Here is a 21,764-nt window from a genome sequence, read left to right on the forward strand (position 1 = left end):
CATTAAGTTAAAAAGCTTCATTTGCTAGTGAGGAAGAAACCCTTAATCCTGGTCCAATTTCATCAACTAGAACCTCAAATTCTAACGAGAACGTTATTGACAATCAAATAACTTTGCCAGAGTTTGGGTCTCAGGGCGCCCACACTGGCCCCCCAAACACAAAGGGCCCATTTTTTATTTACTATAGATGCTCCCTTATAATATTCGCAGATTCCTGTTTTCAGCGAGACAAGCAGTAGTTAGCTTAGTTGGTAAGTGGAGGGGCGTTTCACGTGTTCGACTCCCATGGCTCCCATTTTTATTTGTTTTTTTGGTTGGGATCTATATAGACCCCCTAGCTATTGTATTTGACACCTTTAGGTACAAAATTGAAAATTCTCTGTGTAATTGGGCGCCTAAAACAACCATAAAGGAAATTCTATAATTATTAGCAACATTGATACATAATCAAGATAGAATAAATAAATCTTTTTGCTGACCGGTGATTGTGAATTCCTAGACTAGATTTCCAATAAAAAAAATGAATTTTTTTTCTTACGACTACTTTCTTCGAAATACTAATGTATTCATTTATGATTTCATCTATCGACTGATGAATTATCTTGTATTTGTTTATTTTATTTTTTTTGTAATTTTTTATTACACGAACGACCCATGTTCAAATTTCGCACAGGGCCCCCTGATTCTCAGGCACGACCCTGGTTTGGGAAACAATACGGTTTGATTGTAAAAATTGTTGAAGGCATGATATAATGCATAAGAAAGATGGTTGTACCTCATACTCATAACCTGTAAATTGAAACAACAATAAAAGTGGTAACAGAATATCATCAGGATTGGATTTCGAACACATGCTAGAAGCAGTTCATATCGTCAATAGCGAGTATTCAAAATCATTCTTTTCTTTTTTTGCGATGCGGAACAAGTTCCATCTGTATTGGGTTGTTAGACTTCTCCAAAAGAGTAAGTCCCAAACATAATAATAAACATTTATCAAGTTTCAACTTAGAATTTTATTGTGAATAAAAAACATATCAAGGTCTTTATTTTATTTAAATAAACATTTAAATCTACAAATTTTTATGGGTAGTAGTGCTCACAAAATTATATTAGAATTATAAAGTTGTATATCTTTTTTTACAAGGAAGATAAACTTCATTAGATAGTCACACACTCACACTAAGGAGAATTGTTCCAAAATAGAAGAGTCACAAGATAAAGCATAAGTCGCCAGTTTATGGGGTTGTTTATTACATTCACGAACACAAAAGATAAAATGAATTGATTGAAAAATCTTGCCCTGAAGTGGATGTCGGAGATGATTTGACGATATCGTCAAGGTACTTGTTCCAGGAGACTGTTGATAGCAGTCATAATAACTTCTGCGTCACCTTCTATGAAGCAATTTTGTAACTTCAGTTGAATGGCTATATCCGATCCTAAGAGAAATCCGTATTCCTTAGAAGTTTGGGCATTGTTGGAGTTGAGTAGTTGGGAAGCAATACCAATAATAGTGCCTTCATGAGTACGAGCCACTGCTGCACAAGCCGAATTATCAAGTGAGTAAGCTCCATCTATATTTATTTTGATAATATCTTCACAAGGGGGCACCCACGACAGATCTCGGGCAAACAGTTGATGAGGGAGGATTTGGTGGACAAGATCGGAATTCCACAACTTGATGAAGACCAGATCAAACAGGCAGAAGTGGCCGATTGACATCGCTGACACTGGAAGCTATTGGAAATCTATCCCTTGCTATTCCCTCCATTCTCTAATGAAATCTGAGACTATTGGAAATCTATCCCGTATCTAGTGAGCAAAGAGAGAAGTGAGCGAACCTACCACTTGACAATGCAATAAATTGACAGACATCTCTTCTTCGTGCTTGCAGTAATAGCATCTTACCATCATTAATTGTCCTTTTATTGTCCTCTCTCCGTATCTTCTTTCCTTTGGATCTTCTACAAGCCTTGGCGGAATGTCTATCTACTGCAGTGTTCCGCCTGAAAGTAGTCGGAGATGGAGACTCCATGCTTTCTGGTTATTACTATCAATTTTGTCTGACTGTGTGACATTCTTCTTCTTTGACAATCTCTAAATATGGGGGAATACCGTTTTTCAACAGTTGAATGTTACATCATGCCATCATGGGTCGTCCCAGACTGTGTCTTCTGTACCAGTTCTGACTATTACCGAACTGCTCCCTCTAATTACGTTTGCAATTTTCTTCCTTACTCCAATACATGAGTGGTCCTCACTGGTTCTGGTAACCAGTATTTTAATAAACCTTCATAATTATTGCTGATAGTCTTCTTCCAACCATGGTAAGCCGAATCTCCTCATCTCCAACTTTATTTGGGCAAAAATACCATGTTTGCTTATGATGGTTCTTACTCCCAATCCCATCATTTCTTACTTGAAGTAATTGTAGCTCACTGAATCAACAGAGCTTCTTCTATGACATTTCCCAGCACCATAGAAAGTTTCCAATAATATGAATCTATGCTGAGCTGATAGAGCGGGTGAGAGGAGGTATATTGGCTAGCCAAAAGTTAGTCAAAGTTGGCTTAATTAGGACTACTTCCCGATAAGTACTTCCATGGACCAAGCATTTTCTAAAGTCTACCCCTGACCACTTCCGAAATCATTGATGAAAATGAATGTATTGGCATGCCCAAGTAGGTCACCTCATTGTATAAAGGACGCTACCTGTTTCAGCCGTCGGATGTCCATGGGCACAAGGGTGCGACTGCTTTCCAACTCAACCAAATGAGCTGGGTATCTAGCTTCAGGTCATTTTCCCACCCCTTGGCTAAAGCATCGGTACTTGTGTTTCATTTATGGTGCATTGTGAAATTACATCTCTTGCTCTCATCATTCTTGACGATTTTATGGTGCAAGTCTCCTAAATTTCCTGAAACTGAAAGTTTGTCCTGCTTCTTTACTTCCGGGATTGTCAGTAAAAAAACCATAATCATGGTAACTCAAGTACAATGTCTACTTGATTAGTTTCCCAAAACACTCTATCAACTTTTTCACTCCTAAAAATGTCTCTCAAGTACCTCTGCAAGTCCATTAATCACAAAATATATATTTACACAAACAGCAAATAGCCAAATAGTCTAACAGGTTAAAGGTAAATAACTCGTGTTCTCAGAAATCTCATTAATTTACAAGGTTCCTGTTAGAAGAACGATTTACACATTAGCTATACTTCAGAGTATATCTGTTAAAGGGTTGATCTTTAGAAAGAAAGCCCAATCGAGAGAGAATAACTAAAAAATATCAACTCAAAACCAAACAAAAACAACAACATACAAGATGAATGGTGAACAAAACTCACACACCGACAAGATAATAACACAATTATAATGTGTTAAGAATACCTGCTTATCTGCTTCAGGCGGCTGCACCATATAACTCTTGCTAGAGAACTAGATCAAGTTCCACCTCCTCATGAAGGTATTGGAGGAATATTGAGTTTAGACCACTATCAGTAAATTGCTAGATAATATTCGACACTAAGTATTGTCTTAATTATCTTATTAACAAGATGGTGAAGCAAACTCAACAACCAGGAAGAGATGGGGCGGAAGCAAAAGGAGATATATTTGTGGCCGATTCATTATGACGGAAAAGGAATTGATGGCGATCAAAAGAACCAACATAACTTGATGAGGCGTCACTTGAAGTAGGAAGGCACGGGGATACATATTGTGAATCAGAAGAAAAAAAGTGAGCATTTAGTGATATTTGGGATGACACATTTCTGAGATCTGTTGAGCTTCTGCTTGAACTTATTGGCATAGGTGAGTTGCGGTAAGATCTCAGTGAGTGTGAATTACAGTGAATGCTAGATACAGAATGACCATGAGAAACTGATAGGGAATGTGATGACCCACGGGCTATTTGTATGGCAGATGATGATCGAAGGGATGATACTGAATGAGAAGGAGAAGCTTGACCTGATAAAAGTAAAGGAGTGTGTTCTGATGGTGGAGGGTTACCAGAGCTTGTCCTTGCGTCACGTTTGCAAACAGGACAAAATGTTCTCCATGTGGTAAGCCAAGCATCCACACAAGCAGCATGAAACTCTGACAAAATTTCATCAAGAAAATGAGGTGTTGTTACAAAACAATCAAAATAACATTACCTTTTTTATATTACTTCATCGAAAAATATATAACTTTTATTAATAGCCAAAAAATGTTGCAACAAAACTAATATTTCCAAAAACTGGGAAATGGCAATCGTGGAGGACCATTACCCAAAGAAGATGGATGATTCTTGTTTCTGTTGTAAAGGTCTAGGCAGCTGAGCTCAGGTTACTCGGCCAACTCGGCCGAGTTACTCGGGGCTCGGCTCATGCTCGGGGGTATCCCGAGCCAATCCCAAGCCAAGCTCCCAATCCAGGGGTAGGAGAGTCACTCGGCTAGGCTGGCGCGACTCCACGGATCCTAGCTGAGTCCTGAGCCACCCAGCCCCACCCACTGACCCGTCGTTTTTTGGCAACCTGCTGTTTTATTATTTTCAGATATCTGTTGTTTCTAAAATCTCTATAAAAACTAGAGTCAAATCAAGAGTGAAAACTTAATGTTTCTTTCTCAACTACTTATTTTCCTCTTCCATTTTCTTACTGCTTCATTTTTTATTCCTTACACTAATCTTTTGTTCTTTTGTACTTTCCTTTTGACTTTGTTGTACTCTTTATACTTCTTTCTAAATTCTTTCCTTTTTTTCTTTTCCTTCTTCCTTTACTTTCTTTGGTGTGAAATTGATAGCTCATTTTGGACCAAACAAGTAAAATTTGTGAAATGATAAGAAATAACATATAGAAGTATAGAACTAAATATATATAATTATGTTTAGTCTAAACTTGGCCTAACTCGGCTGAGCAACTCGGTCTAACTCGAGCTCTGTCCTCGGTAGATAACGAGCCGATCCCGAGCCCAACTGCTTAGGTAACGTCCGTTTTTAACGACTGAATCAGGCAATGAGGCGTATAGAAAAGAAAGAACTTACTGTGACGACATGGCAGTACTCTTAGCTTCTCCCCTACGCAATAGTCTTCAATGCATATAGCACATGTCACTGAAGTACAATTATCTTCTAAAACCGAAGTAAATATCAGGCTAGGTAAGGCTTTTACCAAACGGCTGCTCATCCCATGGAATTCCCGTACATTACGAGCTCTTGGCCTTTCTCGTCTCATACGGTGTTTACGTATTAAAAAACAAGTGGCCAGTACAGCAGACATGGCAAGAAGTGATATGAACGAAATAGCAATTATTGACCATGCTGAGTTTTCAAAGTTGGAAGAAAGCAATATCTCTGTGCTAGGAATGGCAGCGTACTTTTTTAGCATTTCACCAGCTCGGTTGCTGACAAACACGGCATGTATTTTGATACCTATCGAACTTCCAGCCACTGCAATTTCCACAAAAAAGAGCAGGAATCAACATCATGTATAAGTTTTTAAGTTTCAAATATAACTAAACTGTTCGTCAAGAATCTGGTAGTCTAAAATGGTTTGTCAGAAAGAAAATCAAAATTTACAGGAGAATTTGATGCCACGAGGAAAGGTTAGCTTAAAAAAATTATCGGTAGCCTTCTAGTTCCACTCTTACGAACTTCACTTCAGTTCATTGTTACAATTTCAGAACATTTCTCAAATCTCAATCTCTATTCTAACCAGAGTTGGATCTACCAAAAGAAATCAATGTTGTTTAAACATCCAGGGCTTTTAAAGATTTTTCCTTCTCATTTATAGATACAAAACTCAATTGGACCATTATTGGTCCCATCCACATTGCACATCCATGATCATATATTTGCACCTTCACCTTTAGATTCTTCCTCTAAATCCCTTCTCATCGTGTCATCTTGAATACAAAGATGTAACTGTAATAGACAAGTGGAAGACATAAACCGAAAGTCGTGATATCTTGTGGTGTACCACCCCCAGAAGTCAAAGACCATAATCAATTAAGAGAAGACACATCCAAGTCCAACAAAGTTATCCACAAAAATAACTCAATTCAAATCCTTAAATTGGTATTTCCTTTTGAATCCAGTTATCCGAATATCTACATCTACAACTCACTGCAAAATGACAGTACATATTTCTTGAAATAGTTTTTATTTTGACCAATGATCTAGTAAGCCAGAATATATGCTAGTGACCAGATCCTAAAAAGTATCTATAATCATGATACTGATATTTACTGAGATTTTGCTAAATCGTCGAATATCCAAAATCAATTACTGTAACAATTTGTCTTGCCGACAACAGAAAGGGATTACTAGATCTAATAATAACCCACAATCTAGACGGAGATTTATCTTGAGGTCAACCCTCATACATAAGGTGCTAAAACCATATAATACAACCCAACCAGAGCACTCAATAAACCAAAGCGAAACAAAAATGTCATGATTTCCATTTTCCATTGTCTCCGTTTTTCATCATAGATATAAGGAGATGTTCCCTCTAATATCAAACTTGGCTGCATTCCCTCTAATATCAAGATGCTGATGGCACAGTCTCCAATTGATCTTATATATATGAACATACCCATTATATATATGAACATACCCATTACTCTTCTCTTTGGAGTTGGGGACAGAAAATAGTAGGGATTACTAGGCCTAACCCTAACAATACAAAACATCCCCTACAAGATTCGCAAACCAGACTAGTAAATTGATCCTAGACAAAGTACAATACTTACTAAGTTCAAGATACCGTGATATAATCTAGAAAAGGACAACAGAATTTCATGTCATATTCTGAATGAATTCACTTGCTGATAACGAAATCGTCAAATATGAACGAGTTTTAAACCCTAGCATTTATTTAAAGTCAAATATCAATCAATAACAATTTTTTCAGAGGGAAAGAAAGAAATTACTTGCAACAAGAGCATCATTATCCATATCATTATAAACAATAGCAGCTTTAAACCCTCCAGTTTGAGCTGTTCTAACTTTATCCTCAAAAGTACAACCTCCTCTTATTATCAACACAAATAGAGGAAGTGAAGAACCTTCATCATTTTCATTAATTTTATTCTTTAATGGTGAACAACCATCAAGAGGTTCAGCAACATACAAACTCCCAAATTCACCAGATGAATTCAGATATGGACCTACAAAATTGAAACCAAAATCAAACTCAATACTAAGATTGAAAAACAAAAACAAACTTGAGAAAATTCGTAATTGAATTTACCAAAGTTAGCTTCGATGTCATCAAATGAGAGATTAATATCGTTTGAAAGCAAAACCACATTAGCAGTGACTGTTCGAACCGAGAAGAAGAGAGAGATTGAAATGTACAAGAGAAAGAGTAAGAATACTGATAATCTTTTGAACTTCTTCATCTCCATCAAACAAAGAGAGAGAGAATCGAAGAGTCGAATACGAAAGTATGCCCTAAATTGCTATGCTCGTTGAATTTTCTTTGTAATCAAGACATCTGCTTCCATATTCTTCTTTTCTGAATTTTCTAAACATCTGGAATTTTTCTCCGGTTTGATTTCTAGAGAGTAGAAAGGAAATGAGAGTTGATAGTAATCGATTTGGTTTATGATCAGTTAGAGCATCTCCAATGCAAGTCTCAAGAAAAACTTTAAAAATCCTACGTGTCAAGTGCGAAAAATGGATCTCTAAATGGTCTCTTTCCTATTTGGTCATTTAGAGACACTCTATTTCAAAACCATCTCCAATGCAACACTCAAGAGAAACTCTAAAAACCTTTATTTTGGTTTAAAAACTAATTGATTTGCTTATGTGGCACTTAGAGAAACTCAAGAGGACACTCTAAATTTAGAGTGTCCTCTTAAGGATCTCTAAAATAAATCTTGACACATCACTTTAGAAATTCATGTTGAGTTTTGCATTGGAGATAGATTTTAAAGAAAAACTCTAAAAAATCTTATGTGGCACTCTAAGATTTAGAGTTTGAGTGTTGCATTGGAGATGCTCTTAGGACATTTGTGAACAAAAACCCTAGAATTTTTCCCCAACTTGTCAGATTAAGCCGTTGACTCAAATACTATCAGTTATGAGGTACCGTTGACTCAAATACTATCAGTTATGAGGTATCTGATATTGTTGGTTCGAAATAGACATTGGTTGATAGATTGAATCGTGTCCGTTGTTAGACCAGATATTGTTGCTTCGAAATAGACATTAGTTGATAGATTGAATCGTGTCCGTTGATAGACTGACTTCTTTAGTTTTGGTAGTCACATTAGGTTTTGTTCAACTAAATTTGTATGGACAGGTTTACTACTTGTTAGGATAAGCTTATGTGTGAGTATTGTCAATTCTTAATGATATCTATGCTAGATCGTGGAGAGTAGTTTGATGACGCATGGTTATGGATCCCTTTTTTTTTCAAAATTTAATCAAATTAAAATGCACCCAGATTATGGGGTACACATAATGGAGTCAGATTATGGACGGTCTAATAAGTGACACATATAGGTTACTAGAGCTCCTAGTTTAATAAGTGACCCAAACAAAAATAAAATTTTGTAGGCTTGTGGGATATCATCCAAGCACCCGACTCCTCTGCAACTCAGGTTAACATCAGCCCTGCCCCTTCGATTTTCTCTTTATCCCTTGCCCACTTCTCTTATTTTCCAGCACATCTTTCTTCACTTATTTTTATTCTCATCTCTATTTTTTTGCTCATGTCTCTGCTAATATAAACTCTGAGTCACCCAGACCTAAACACCTAGTTAGTTGAAGTAATAGACCATGAAAGACACATACAAGTATACAACCCCCATTTGGTTGTGAAAGATTGATTTAGAAATCCCTAATTCTAAGAAACTTTCCCTTTATATGGTGTATGAATGCTTTAGGACATGAATAATATCTTATAAACTATCACTTGTGCTTTTTGGGTTTTTGTTAAGGAGACTGCAATGTCATTAAACATCACCAAAGTTATATATGAGATTGTTGCAGCTGGAAAAGAATGGCTTGAACAACTATAATCTAGAATTTTTATGCGTTCTCGACCACTTAGCAAGTGTGTCCGCTTTATATTAACGGAACAATTTACATACATAAACTTTACATTAACAAAAGTAGTAATAGGACTCCTAATATTATCCAAAACATGAACCGATGTCCAGTGTAAGTGATATGTTCTTCGATCCTTTTGGTTCAACATGCTAATAACATTCTTGGAGACTCCACAATTCGCTGTCCCTTATCGATGGCCCATCGTACTGCCCACAAAAGTGCCATCGACTCTCCTTCATCTATTGATCGACATCGGATGACCTTTGATTCTCCGACAATGCTTTTACATGTATTATCAAATACAACAAAATAATTCCAGTATCTTCAGTAGTCCGTATAAAAGATGCATCAAACTTTATACATATATCGAACAACTGATATTCCGAAGGATGTGAAATCGAAGTTGGACCATCTATAGTTTTTTTTTTTATCATTTGTGCTATCATCAATTTGGCTTGGTTGAGAACTCTTTCAATTGAGGGGTTAGTATTTTGAAAGACCTTTGAGCATCTTTCCTTCCAACAATACCATATGACAATCATTAGTTAAGACGTGAGGGATATATCAGTTGGTGAAACATCACTTTTTATCACTCCTAGCTGAGTAATCCCGTCTTTGAAAGAGCTTCCTTCCATTCTATCTGTATGCAGCCCATTGCTTATCTCATATATGATACTTCTAGTAAAAGAGCATCCTAATACAAAGTGTCGCCATGTTTCATTAGTTTCGTTGCACAAAGGGCATAATATAGATGCCAAATTCATAAAAGAACTATCGAGTCGTTAGCTTGGAGTGAATATTAGTGATGAAATGAATAATTCCCTAAAACTTGACCTTTAGATAGGTCCAGTCGTTAGCTTGTCCTAAATGGACTATCCAAATTGTCAAGAAGGGAGAAAGGTCAGACTACCTTGTTTGTGAGATAAATCGAGTACAAGGGTTTTAAGGTCTCGAACTTAAATGTCCATGAGCTAAAGCACTTATATTGGCCCAATTTGACTAACAAAACAACCCCAGCTTTTTTTTACAAACTATCGGAATGATAGTCCATGACCTAAGACAACCATTACAACTTATTTCAACAAAAAAAAATGACCTAAGACAACCTCCCGAACTGGTAATTGTTTGAGACCCACTGGATTAGACAATCTGTGGGTTTTGTGTTTGTCATTTTTTGTCGTCTCATATTTTTACCTTTTATTCGAAATAAGCGATTATAGTTGCACGTATTCCTCCTACAGTTAAACGACTCTTTAGCAACAGCGCAATATAAAAGATGATAACCCGAATAAAAGGAAGAACCTCATGTTTCGGTACAATCTCTTGACCTTTCTACTGGAATAGAAAGGAATCGCAGGGTTACGATAAGCTAATAATTTTTACATGATCTTTCGACCAGTAGAAGAACCTCAGTGGTTACACGAACATAAAAATCGGGAATATCTTCTTTTGCAAGTGAGTCGGACCCTCATTATGGAGGTCTATCTGACCGTTCATTGTTGAAAGGCTTCGACAAACACAGTTCCTTCCAAATATGGACCAGTGACCTTAATTCAGAATTATAATCCACAACCATTTTTTCATATTTTTTGATTTACTGATTTGAAATGTGTTGTGTTAAAATAATAATGAGTTCATTAAAAGGTTTAAATCTCAACTTAACTCTGTCATAATGGTCAATTGACAATATTTTTTTGAGCTCGCGGCACCTACTTTAGTGGCACGCGGTAAGCAATAGGTAAACTATGGGTGAAACCGGTCCATTGATTTTGGCCTTTGAACTTGGTTCAACACATGACCGTCGAGGAGTCCTCAACATTCATGTGTTGGCCTTCAGTCTGTAAGATAAAAGATGTGAGAGGGAGAAGTGTTGTATTGATAGTGAGTTAAAATGCTTAGCTATTACATATGAAGCCTTTATATAGGCTCAAGGAACCAACACTAATAATAGCCCATCCAATGTGGGACTATCTAACATAACTCATATGACTATCTATTCTCTAACACTCCCCCTCAAACCAATGTATTTATCAAGATATTGATAAGTACAATGGTTTGATACAATAAAACTTACTCATTACAATAACATTTAATAACAAAATAAAAATAACTTAAAGGCAAAACAACTTTTGTTCTTCTCTTGTATCAATGGTGATTTGGCTTCCTCCATAATACTCCCCCTCAAACTAATGGGACTTGCAACTGTAGAAGTGTAGAGAAGACCATGAGTTTGTGTAGATACCGTTGGATGATGCTTTAAATTCTTACTACTAATGTTGGTGTTGCTTTAATATGTGTGCTTGAGATAAATAAGATGTAGAATAGTGGTAACTTTGACCCACTTGGGCTTTAAACAAGAAAGAAGAAGCATGATAGCTAGGCCCACTTGAGAATGAAAAAAAACAAAAAAAGATGAAAAGAGAGAAAAGTTTAAAAGCTTAGCCTACTTGGGCTTGAAAGAGAAAAGAAAGAAAACATTGATAGCTTGGCCCACTTGGACTTAAGATAGAAAAAAAAAAAGCTTAATAGCTTGGCCTTGAGAGAGAAAAGAAAAGCTTTAATAGCTTGGCCCATTTGGACTTTAAGAATTAAGATTTGTAAGATATTTAGAGTGAGAAAGGTAAAGTATGAAAAAGATTTTTGGAGGCACACTTGAACACATCATCACACCAAGTTATAGGCACCAGAATTCTAATAAAATATATATTTTTTTTTTTGAAAGCACCAAAAAGTTGAGCATCATTCTTAAGAGCACACAAGTGGAGAAGTCCAACAACTTTGACCTTTTTAATCCAAAAATCTTAAAAGCACCACATACTAAAGAAATGAGAAACCCTAAATCTCATTTAAGAACAACAACCTTCTTCTTCTTCCCTCTCACTTTCTCTTTCTAGAAAATCTGCATTTCTTAATGTTAAAACACACTCTCACTCTCACCATCACCAACAAGCACTACCTATACAACTCATATCTGACCTCAATCACCTCCCCAACAACCACTTCATCAGAATTAAGAAGAGAATATAGAAAAGAAATGGACTCTCCATGAAACACAAATACTAATTACTGCTAAAAGGATGGATTATAATAGAAGAACCAAATCCACTAGTACCCAATCTTCTTCCTCCATAATACCACATGGTTATTCGTAGTCACATTAAGTACAGGACCAAGAAACGAAATGTTGATTAAAAGAGTAAAAATGAAGATGAAACTGAAACTGAAACTAGAGAGAGAGAGAAAGAAAAGAAGTTTTAGAAATAGGGAGATTTAGAGGTAAGAGGGGTTTTAGAAAAGACAAAGAAGCCAATACGAGTTAATAAATGGACGAGACGAACATAAAACCCTCGAAACCCTGTCTGCAACTTTTGTAAAAGGATAGGAATATGGGTATTTTAGAGTGGGAAGTTAGGTATACGAAGGAATTAAAGAGGGGAAATATGTTGTTGGAATCTGAGTCTGAACATGATTAGAGTTTGGTTTTTGAGATTGTGGGTTGGAAAGAAGACCACAAGCAAAGTTGAACAAAAAATAGTTGTTTGTTTTACTCTTTTAGATCACCATCTCCTACTATTAACAAATAGGCATAGATATATCTAAGAGTTAGAGATTTATCTTCAAAGCTTCAAACTTTTAATGGTGAAAACCATACATTGTTGAAGACTTACATGAAGAATCAAAATCTTTGAAACTAAACTTGACTACTAAAAAAATTATTTGGATAGAAAAAGTAGACTAAGTAACTAAAACTAAATTGATACTCCGGCGGACGGTAGTCATTGACGGACTACCGCCGCCGGTAAATCGGAAACTTAAGGAACCAACACTAATAATAGTCCATCCAATGTTTGAATTGGATGGTATATGAAGCCTTTATATAGGCTCAAGGAACCAACACTAATAATAGCCCATCCAATGTTTGAATTTGGGCTTTGGGCGTCAGCCGACTAGAGATTCTCTTCGTGGCACGCGGGAAGCAATTGGAAAACAATCTTAATGTGTAAGTCTCAGTGAATAGACAATCCAACGGTTGCGTGTATATCCGACGGTTAAAATCATAGCGCGGACAATGTCTCTCGTACGTCAGCGTTACTCTTAAAACTCATTTATATAAGTCGGAGATCCCAAAGAGAGAGAATACTTCACGAGAAAGTAATTCTGTGATTTTAAATTGAGAAAACAGACTTTCATGCCTAGGGTTTCAATTTCATTATCTTCATCGATCCTTGTGGTTTTGTTGGTATTAGTTCTTAGAATTATGGCTAACTCTGTTGAAAATGAAGAATCCGCTGTTCACATCGTTTACTGTGAGAAACCTGAGGGTGAAGAAGCTGAAGCTTTTCATATCAGAACCCTAAGTTCTGTCCTGGGGAGGTTAATACTAAATCTCTCTCTCTCTCTAGAATTTTCTGTGTGTTTTAGACTAGTGTTTGAATTGAATGTTGTTGATTACTAATTTGATTCATGTATTTGGGTTTCAGTGAGGAAGCTGCCAAGGGAGCTCTAGTTTACAGTTACAGGACTGCTGCTAGCGGATTCTCTGCCAAGCTTACTCCTGAACAGGTTTCACAAATCTCAAGTACGATCTCTCTCTCTCTAAATTGGGTAGTAAATGGTTTTCATTTGTGAATTTTAATTGGGGATTTCCTTGTTGTTATGATTTCAATTTGTACAGGGAAATTAGATTTTGAGTAGAGTATTTTAATAATCCAAGGTTACAGTATTAGTTTACAGTTCAGGAATTGTTTGGTCTGGAGGTTTCAACAAAAAAAAAATTGTTTGGTCTGGAACATGTCTCTAGCTGTGAGAATAGTCCCACATGGACAAGGGTAGCCTTGTGATAACCTAAATAATGTCTGTCTTGGACTGCGAGACGCATTGCCTATTGGTTCTGAGTTTGATGTCCACAAACTTGATATCTTACTAGAGGTAGCCCACAAGATATGGACCCAACCATAACACAAGCTGCATGTAACCCAATAAAAAGAAAAGACGTGTTAGGCTCCAATAACTCCACGTGTTAGGGGGTGCGTGAGAGGTGAGACTAGTCCCACGCACACAAGGGTAGTCTCACGACCAACTAAATAATGTCTAGGACATGCATCCCATGAGCTTCATGTTAGCCGATGAAAGGAGAAGACAAGAAACTCCACATGTGAGGGGGGCACGTGAATGAGAATAGTCTCACATGGACAGAGGAAAGTCTAATTACCTAATTACCAATTAAACAATATCTAGGATCTCTCCAGTCGTTGACAATTAGTTTTGGGTTGGATGCTGAAAAGTTGATAGTATCATCTCCATTAAGCTCTTATTTTGTGGTGATAGTATTATTTTTGGTGCTTTGCTTGATTGTTTTGGAAAATTGGGACTTGGGAGTCTCTTTTACGTAGGTATACCCATTTTTATGTTGCAGAAGAATTTGACCATTTATGGAGCTGGTCCAAATGTCCAATTACGTATTTCCTTAGTATTTAGGTTGCTTCAGATTTCTGTTTCACTGGAGACAATAAGACATTGTCGAGGGAACGGCATTGACCCTCTTATTGATCTGCACCCAAAGGACCTGGATAGATAGTGGAATTTTCTTGCTTGCTTCACATTTAGTTTCTATCTGATATTTAAATTCCAATTTGGTTAATAGGTACCTAAACCTCTGTCGTTAAGTTGGTCGTTCGCCAAATCTTGGTTTCGTCACTTTAGTCTGAAAAATGATAACACCAAGATGGATTTCTTTTTAAATTGCCTAGCTTATACTTTTCCTTATAAATCAAAATTGAAAGTGTATCTTTTATATTTCATACGCAAAGAATCAGTCGATCAGTACAAATATAATCTTTGTTTTCATCTTATCATTAGGTTTTCCCATCTCTCTGTTTTAGTCTGAAAATGACAAAAAAAAAAAAAATTGAATGCGACTTCATCAGACTTTTAGGAAGATCTCATCCCAAGTAGTTGGGACTATCCATTCCATCCCCTCGTGGATCACATCCGGGTCGATTGAGACGATCCTATGCCGACCCTCGATATATAGTTATGTGTGGAATTTTCACTTTTTGGTATGCATGTATGTATATCTGTAGATGCATGTATTTGTTTAATGGATCCCAAGTTCCTTAAAATTATAAGCTAGTTTGTTATTTGCAGAGGAACCCGGTGTCCTTCAGGTGGTACCGAGCAGGACCTACCAGTTGCACGGTGGGGTGAACCGGATTAACTAGGGGAGAAGAAATAGTGCAGGACAAACTAGCAGCAAGTAATCAGCAACCCACCATTGAAAAGTGTGATGCTTCCTATAAAAAGTGTGTGCTTATTATATATAAACTTCTGTTTCTAATATAATAAGGTTTGCGGTTGCTTGATTGTGTGATTTATTTCCAATTTGAATGTCCTTCACTTGTGTTTTTCCCATGTTTTTTTTGTTCTTGATCTATTTCCTGTCTTCAAATCTTGGGAGTTATTTCATGTTAGAGTGATGAAGATTACAACTATGAAGTCATGTCGACTATATTTGACAAGAACTTCAATTATTCACCGATATTTTGCATTTGAGGAGAACGCAGAAAAGACAACAAAGAAAAGAAGCAAAGTTTAATGGCCTTTTCATTTTAGTATTAAGAATATGGAAGAATGTATCGGTTAAAAGAGGTGTAGAGGGTCTAAGTGTCCACCTGACGAGCGCCACAACTACGAATGGTTCAAATGAATATTTTAACTATCAAATCTATTGTTATAAATAAAGGATTAACGACAAGTCAGTTTCACAATGACGAATGGTTCAAATGAATATGTCGACGATCAAATCTATTCTTATAAATAAATGATTAACGAACAAGTCAGTTTCAGATGGATAATTTAATTACAAACAAACAAGATAAATAGAAGTCCTAGAGGCAGTGTGTGAGAAAACCCCCTTTGTCATCTTTGTTCCTCTAAATCTTGCCTTGCAAAGAGTTTCTAGAAGCCACCCAAGAAAATCTTCTCCAAGGTGCAGCCAAAAAGTCTCCTTGTCATGGCTGAGACACCGTCATGCTTGCGTCCTTGCCCGATTGAGTGGCCGTCTTGGTTGCATCCTTTCCTTGTAGGACACAAAGGCCACCTCTCGTCCTTGCCTTGACCCAACACTTTCCTAGACGTAGTTCCTTGCTCTGGACCAAGACGCACCCCTAGTAGTTCGAGCTGCTACTCGTTCTGGGAAAAAAATCCTAACCTCCTCTTTCCAAGGAAGAAGAACGCATGTACAACATCCTATTAAACCACTGGATTACTGTTGAACCAAATATTGGTCAAGATCAGTAAAGTAGTCAATCCGTTGACTTAGGTTGTAAGTGTCGGCGTCCATGCGCACATGGGTAAACCCACGAACAAAGCCATCATGAGAGTTGGACACGATAGAGCTCTAACACCTTGATCCCAACTCTAACAGAGAGATTGTTGAGTGGTTGGCGTGAGTCTCGTAGGCACCTTTAACCTTGCGCTGGTATAGAGGCGAACAAAGAGGTGAATCGGAGTTAGCTTCGTCCCTGAGCCTGACTGGGTCTTGGAACAAAGTAAGGAGATCTACAGAAGTCAACTTGACACATTTAGCTCTAGCTTGTCTCGAGGCAAGCGAAAAGGTGGATCCAAGCCAGCTATTCCCCTGAGCCCTGCTTGATTAGAGAGAAAAAGTGAGGAGGTTTGTAGAAGTCAGCTCGATACCTTGATGTCTGCTTTGCCCAAAGAAATACCCCAGGGAGGAATAACAAGCAAGAAAAACACAAATGAGTTGAGCGTGCTCATGGCTCGTCCTTCCAACGCCTACCAAGTTTGAGGAAATGCTAGAGGGAACTTAGAATTTTGCGTCCCAGTCACAACATGTTGTGCCCCGTACCAAGCTCGGTCCCTACTATGTTTGCTGGGATTGGAGCTTATTAGACCCTGACTTTTTGGGACTCCAACCAATGAACTTATTTCTTTAAGGAGAATGAGGAGTAACAAATTCAACTGACACAGATAATAGACGAAATCAAGTACAAAAAGACGGGGTCAGACCAAGCATGGTCACAGAGACCCATCCACCTCTGCTCAGGCTTCTAGCGTGTCAGAAAACTACAAATCCAAATACGATAAAAGTAGCACAGACTATTTTGTAGTAAATTATTCATCAAGTCAATGTTGGTGAAGATAATTGTCACATGTGAAAGTAGAAAAGATATTAATGAAAAATATAGAACTCTAGGGGACAAGAATAACCACACTAAGAAACATAGCACCAACATTAAATAATTGAGAAGTATTATGGTAAATCGTTGATCCAATACTATTCTCCCTTGTTTCTCTAACATGTCATCTTCCTCTTTTCATTTGCAATTTCATCTTCAGTTCCATTTCCAGTAGTACTTTTAGCCTGATCCTTATACTTCTTGGTGCTATAAAACACTAACTCCATTAATAACTTATGTTGCAGCTAGATCTTCTTGCTCTTTTGCTCCTTCTCTTGGGGAAGAAAGAAGTTAATCATGCTCCAGGAGTGGTCCACTTCATGTTTTACTTAAACATCGAAATTCCAAATTAAAAGCTAGAGGTAAATTACCAAAGATCTTGGACACGAGTTCGTCATAAAGTTATATACATGAGTTCGCCATACAGATATGGACTGGTAAGTTGATCAGCCTCTGCCCTGTCCTCCTTCTCCTTCTTGTTAGATGATGGAAGGTGGCTGATAGTATCCATCCCAGTTAGATCACCTTCAAATCTTCAATGTTACTAGCTTTCCACCCTAAACAAAGCCCATGTTGTGGCCCTCCAAAACCTGATTTTGGGGCATGCCCAACAAAAATTCAAGCGACAAATCTTATTTCTGTTATATTGCATTGTCTACAAAAAAATATCTGTTTGGAATACTTGTAGTTATGTACATATATATTACATTTAATGAGCAACTCTTGTACCTAAGTAGATGGCTAAAATATACTGAACTCAGCAATTTTTCAATGAAGAGAAAGAAAAAGAGGTTCCAAAGAAAAAGTGGGAGATAATAAGTTTATAACTTCAAAACCCACTATAGAATCATTGTTTAGGGCCTGAAAATTCAATTGAACAAAATAGAAGCCAAAGGATTCTATCATTAAAATGTTATGGTCCATTAGGGTATTGTCCTAAATTTATTGTACATCATCAAGGATATAACCACTAAAAGCAGTTCAAAACCTGGTGAAAGTTAGATCAATCTAGTATAAGTGAAATTGAAACATGTGAAGATAGAAATTAAAGGTGAATAAATAGAACATGGGAAATAATTATACCGACGGTAAGAAAGCATGGTCCAATCTCCAAACGTAGAGGCATGTTATGGTAAATCGTTGATCCGATCATTGATTGTAGCCCTCCCGTTCCTTGGATAGATAGAGAGGGAGGTCTGCCCTCCCATTCCTTGGATAGATACAGAGGGAGGGCAGCTGTGGCCTCTGCCCTTTCATCCCTTGGAAGATTCAGATTAGGCCTTCTGTTTGACTTAGAAATTTTGACAAAAGAGAAACTAGATCAGCTTCAAAAAAAAAAAAAAAATCAGCACTTACATCTATTACTTGGTAAGTCTAAACTAAAAAGAGTCGAAAAAATTAATCAAGAACACGTAAAACTGAAAATTGTCAAAATAAAATCATTTTTCAAAATTTTATAGTACAAAGAGTCTTTGGTCATCATCTTCTCAATAACTAATAACTTTAAAATTTCATAAACAAGAAAAACGAAAGAAATTTTTGGTGGAAGATCCAAAATATGAACCTTAATAACACAATAAGCCCCTATCAACACAAAATAAACCAAAAGTCAAAATCAAATACAAATTTTGAAATGTATCAAACAAATTATTTTTGCACATACCATTTTTTGAGATTCGCCCGATAAATCATTGTTGCATGCCATGTTTCTTCTCTCATAACATGACAACAACAAGGTATAGACCAGATAGGGAAATTGTACAGGATGGTAGTGACGGCTGTTCTAAGAGAACTTATAACCTCATTTTTTGTAGTGTCGGTTTAGGGCATCACCAATAAAGAGGATTACGTGGTACACGTTTAAACCACACAAAGCGTCTTTTCTAATTTAGGAAACTAAATCCTGGTGAATCATTTTGATATACTTCTTAACAAATGACCTCTTACTAAAGGAAGGATTCTTCTCTGGAAAACTAAAAGATTTCTTTTCCTGACTGAGTGTAATAACCAATATATCCAAAAGATATTATAGCATCTCCAATGCAAAATTCAGTCTTAAAAATTTAGAGTGTCACATAGGACTTTTTGAGTTTTTCTTGAAAAATTATCTCCAACACAAAACTCAATTAAGATCTCAAAGATGATGTGTCGAGGGTGGAATAAAAATATCTCAAGATGATTGAGATATATCTAATTGTCCAACTCATCGATATTTAAACATCAACCAATAAAAATCGAGTATTCGTATATTTCTAAAATAATTGATTTTTCTTTTTTACAAAAATAACAATGTCACATAAGTAAAAGAACAAAATTAGACTTTTGTATTGGAGACATACAAGAACCGAGGATCTCTATTTTCGTCACTTATGTCAATTAGAACTGGACAAAACTTGAAATCTTATTTGTTTCTATTATAGGCAAGGAATCAGCCAATCAGTACAAATATTATCTTTATTTTTTTCCTTCTGTCATTAGGTTGGTCGTTCGACAAATCTTTGGTTTAGTCACTTTAGTCTGAAAAATGACAACACCAAGATGGATTTCTTTTTAAATTGCCTTGCTTGTGCTTTTCCTTGCTAAATCAAAACTGAAAGCTTATTTTTTGTATTTTTTTTTTTTGAATATTGACTACAATCGTCAGTACAAAGGCATTGGTATAATGTGATAAGCACGATAACTGCTAAATCAGTACTGGCTTGAAGTCTGACGAAATTAAATGACCTAAAGCCCGATCGTACTTCATCGTCGGAATTTTAGGAAGACCTTATCCTAAGTTGTTATGAGCCGGATCGGTGGTAACCTGAGATGATCCTATGCCGACACTCGATATAGTGGTTATGAGTGGAATTTCACTTTTTGGTATGCATGTATGTATATATATGTAGATGCATGTATTTGTTTAATGGATCCCAAGTTCCTTAAAATTATAAGCTAGTTTGTTATTTGCAGAGGAACCCGGTGTCCTTCAGGTGGTACCGAGCAGGACCTACCAGTTGCACGGTGGGGTGAACCGGATTAACTAGGGGAGAAGAAATAGTGCAGGACCACCTAGCAGCAAGTAATCAGCAACACCATTGAAAAGTGTGGTGCTTACAACTACGAAGTCATTGTCGACTATATTTGACAAGAACTTCAATTATTCACCGATATTTTGCATTTGAGGAGAACACAAAAAAGACAACAAAGAAAAAAAGCAAAGTTTAATGGCCTTTAGTGCTAGAATTACAAAAGATTTTGACAAAAGAAATTACCCAGCAGATATGACGGTTGTGATATTCATCTTTCAACGGCCTAGATTTAGTCAAACTTTCAAACGAGGTGGCTGTTCATAACGAGGTGGTAGAGAGAGAAAACATGCTGGAGGAAAGAGAAAAGAAATGGAAGAGAGAGACTAACGGTGTTATAACGGAAGGGGGTCATATGGGTATTTCTCGTAAAGTACGGGGCCAGGCGGAAAGCTGGTCACAAAGTTAGGGGGCATCAGGGAAATAACCCTATTTTCTATTGTCAAAATCTTTTGTGATTTTAACATTTCCCTTACGTTTTAGTAACCCAAGTGTAAGTAGTGAAGTAATAATCCACACATGAATTGGTATATGTAAATCAAAGACAGAGGAGAACTAAAACTTATAGCTGAAATGATGCTAAGTTGACAATCAAATAAAGATCGGATAAAGTAGATTAAGAATATTGAAGAATGTATTGGTTAAAAGAGATGTAGAGGGTCTAAGAGTGCACCATGACGACAAGTCAGTTTCACATAGAATATGTCGACTATCAAATCTATTCTTATAAATAAAGTATTAACTACAAGTCAGTTTCACAACGACGAATTAACGACAAGTCAGTTTCACATAGATAATTCAATTAACCATACAGACTGCATAATCATCACCAATTAATCCCTAATCTCAATTGAAGTATAAAACCCAAGGAACTACAAACAAACAAGATAAATAGAAGTCCTAGAGGCAGTGTGTGAGAAAACCCCCTTTGCCTTATTTGTTCCTGTAAATCTTTCCCTGCAAAGAGTTTCTAGAAGCCACCCAAGAAAATTTCCTCCAAGGTGCAGCCAAAAAGTGTCCTTGTCACGGATGAGACACCGTCCTGCTTGCGTCCTTGCCCGTCTGAGTGGCCGTCTTGGTTGCATCCTTTCCTTTTATGACACAAAGGCATGCTCGCGTCCTTGCCTTGACCCAACACTTTCCTAGACGTAGTTCCTTGCCCTGGATCAAGACGCACCCCTAGTAGTCCGAGCTGCTGTTTGTTCTGGGGGAAAAATCCTAACCTCCTCTTTTCAAAGAAGAAGAACTTAGCATGTACAACAAGCTATTAAACCACTGGATTACTGTTGAACCAAATACTGGTCAGGATCATTAAAGTAGTCAACAGATCGACCTAGGTCGTACGTGTCGGTGTCCATGCGCACATGGTAAACCCACGAACAAAGCCATCAGGAGGGGTGGACACGATAGAGCTCTAACCCCTTGATCCCAACTCTAACCAGAGAGATTGTTG

The 21,764-nt window shown here is 37.0% G+C and overlaps 2 protein-coding genes and 1 long non-coding RNA gene across 5 annotated transcripts; 1 reads left to right on the forward strand and 2 right to left on the reverse strand.

Annotated features, from left to right (window-relative positions):
- Nucleotides 1-3,136: 3,136 nt before the first annotated feature.
- LOC147551852 (receptor homology region, transmembrane domain- and RING domain-containing protein 2-like) lies at nt 3,137-8,321 on the reverse strand. The gene is made up of 5 exons (XM_086669852.1): nt 7,997-8,321; nt 7,235-7,607; nt 6,915-7,151; nt 5,026-5,430; nt 3,137-4,097 (listed from the first exon to the last, which is right to left on the reverse strand). Exons 2-5 carry the CDS (start codon nt 7,389-7,391, stop codon nt 3,571-3,573), a joined length of 1,326 nt encoding a protein of 441 aa, XP_086525978.1. The 5' UTR covers nt 7,392-7,607; nt 7,997-8,321; the 3' UTR covers nt 3,137-3,570.
- A 4,765-nt stretch (nt 8,322-13,086) lies between these two features.
- Nucleotides 13,087-20,308, forward strand: LOC147551853 (Proteinase inhibitor, propeptide). 2 transcript variants are annotated; one of them, XM_086669727.1, is made up of 3 exons: nt 13,087-13,416; nt 13,524-13,621; nt 15,190-15,453. In XM_086669727.1, exons 1-3 carry the CDS (start codon nt 13,232-13,234, stop codon nt 15,261-15,263), a joined length of 357 nt encoding a protein of 118 aa, XP_086525853.1. In that variant the 5' UTR covers nt 13,087-13,231; the 3' UTR covers nt 15,264-15,453. The 2 variants fall into 2 exon arrangements, with proteins under 2 accessions (XP_086525853.1, XP_086525852.1); XM_086669726.1 differs by lacking the exon at nt 15,190-15,453 and adding an exon at nt 20,196-20,308 and having other exon boundaries at nt 13,178-13,416.
- LOC147551854 (uncharacterized) lies at nt 17,167-19,005 on the reverse strand. 2 transcript variants are annotated; one of them, XR_015238127.1, is made up of 3 exons: nt 18,907-19,005; nt 18,327-18,534; nt 17,167-17,833 (listed from the first exon to the last, which is right to left on the reverse strand). It is a non-coding gene; the product is annotated as an uncharacterized LOC147551854 (long non-coding RNA). The 2 variants fall into 2 exon arrangements; XR_015238128.1 differs by having other exon boundaries at nt 18,327-18,568.
- Nucleotides 20,309-21,764: the final 1,456 nt, after the last annotated feature.

Source organism: Eschscholzia californica, unplaced genomic scaffold, assembly GCF_041429995.1.
Source record: "Eschscholzia californica isolate CP2 unplaced genomic scaffold, dmEscCali1.0.p SCAF_3, whole genome shotgun sequence".
NCBI classification, from domain to species: domain Eukaryota; kingdom Viridiplantae; phylum Streptophyta; class Magnoliopsida; order Ranunculales; family Papaveraceae; genus Eschscholzia; species Eschscholzia californica.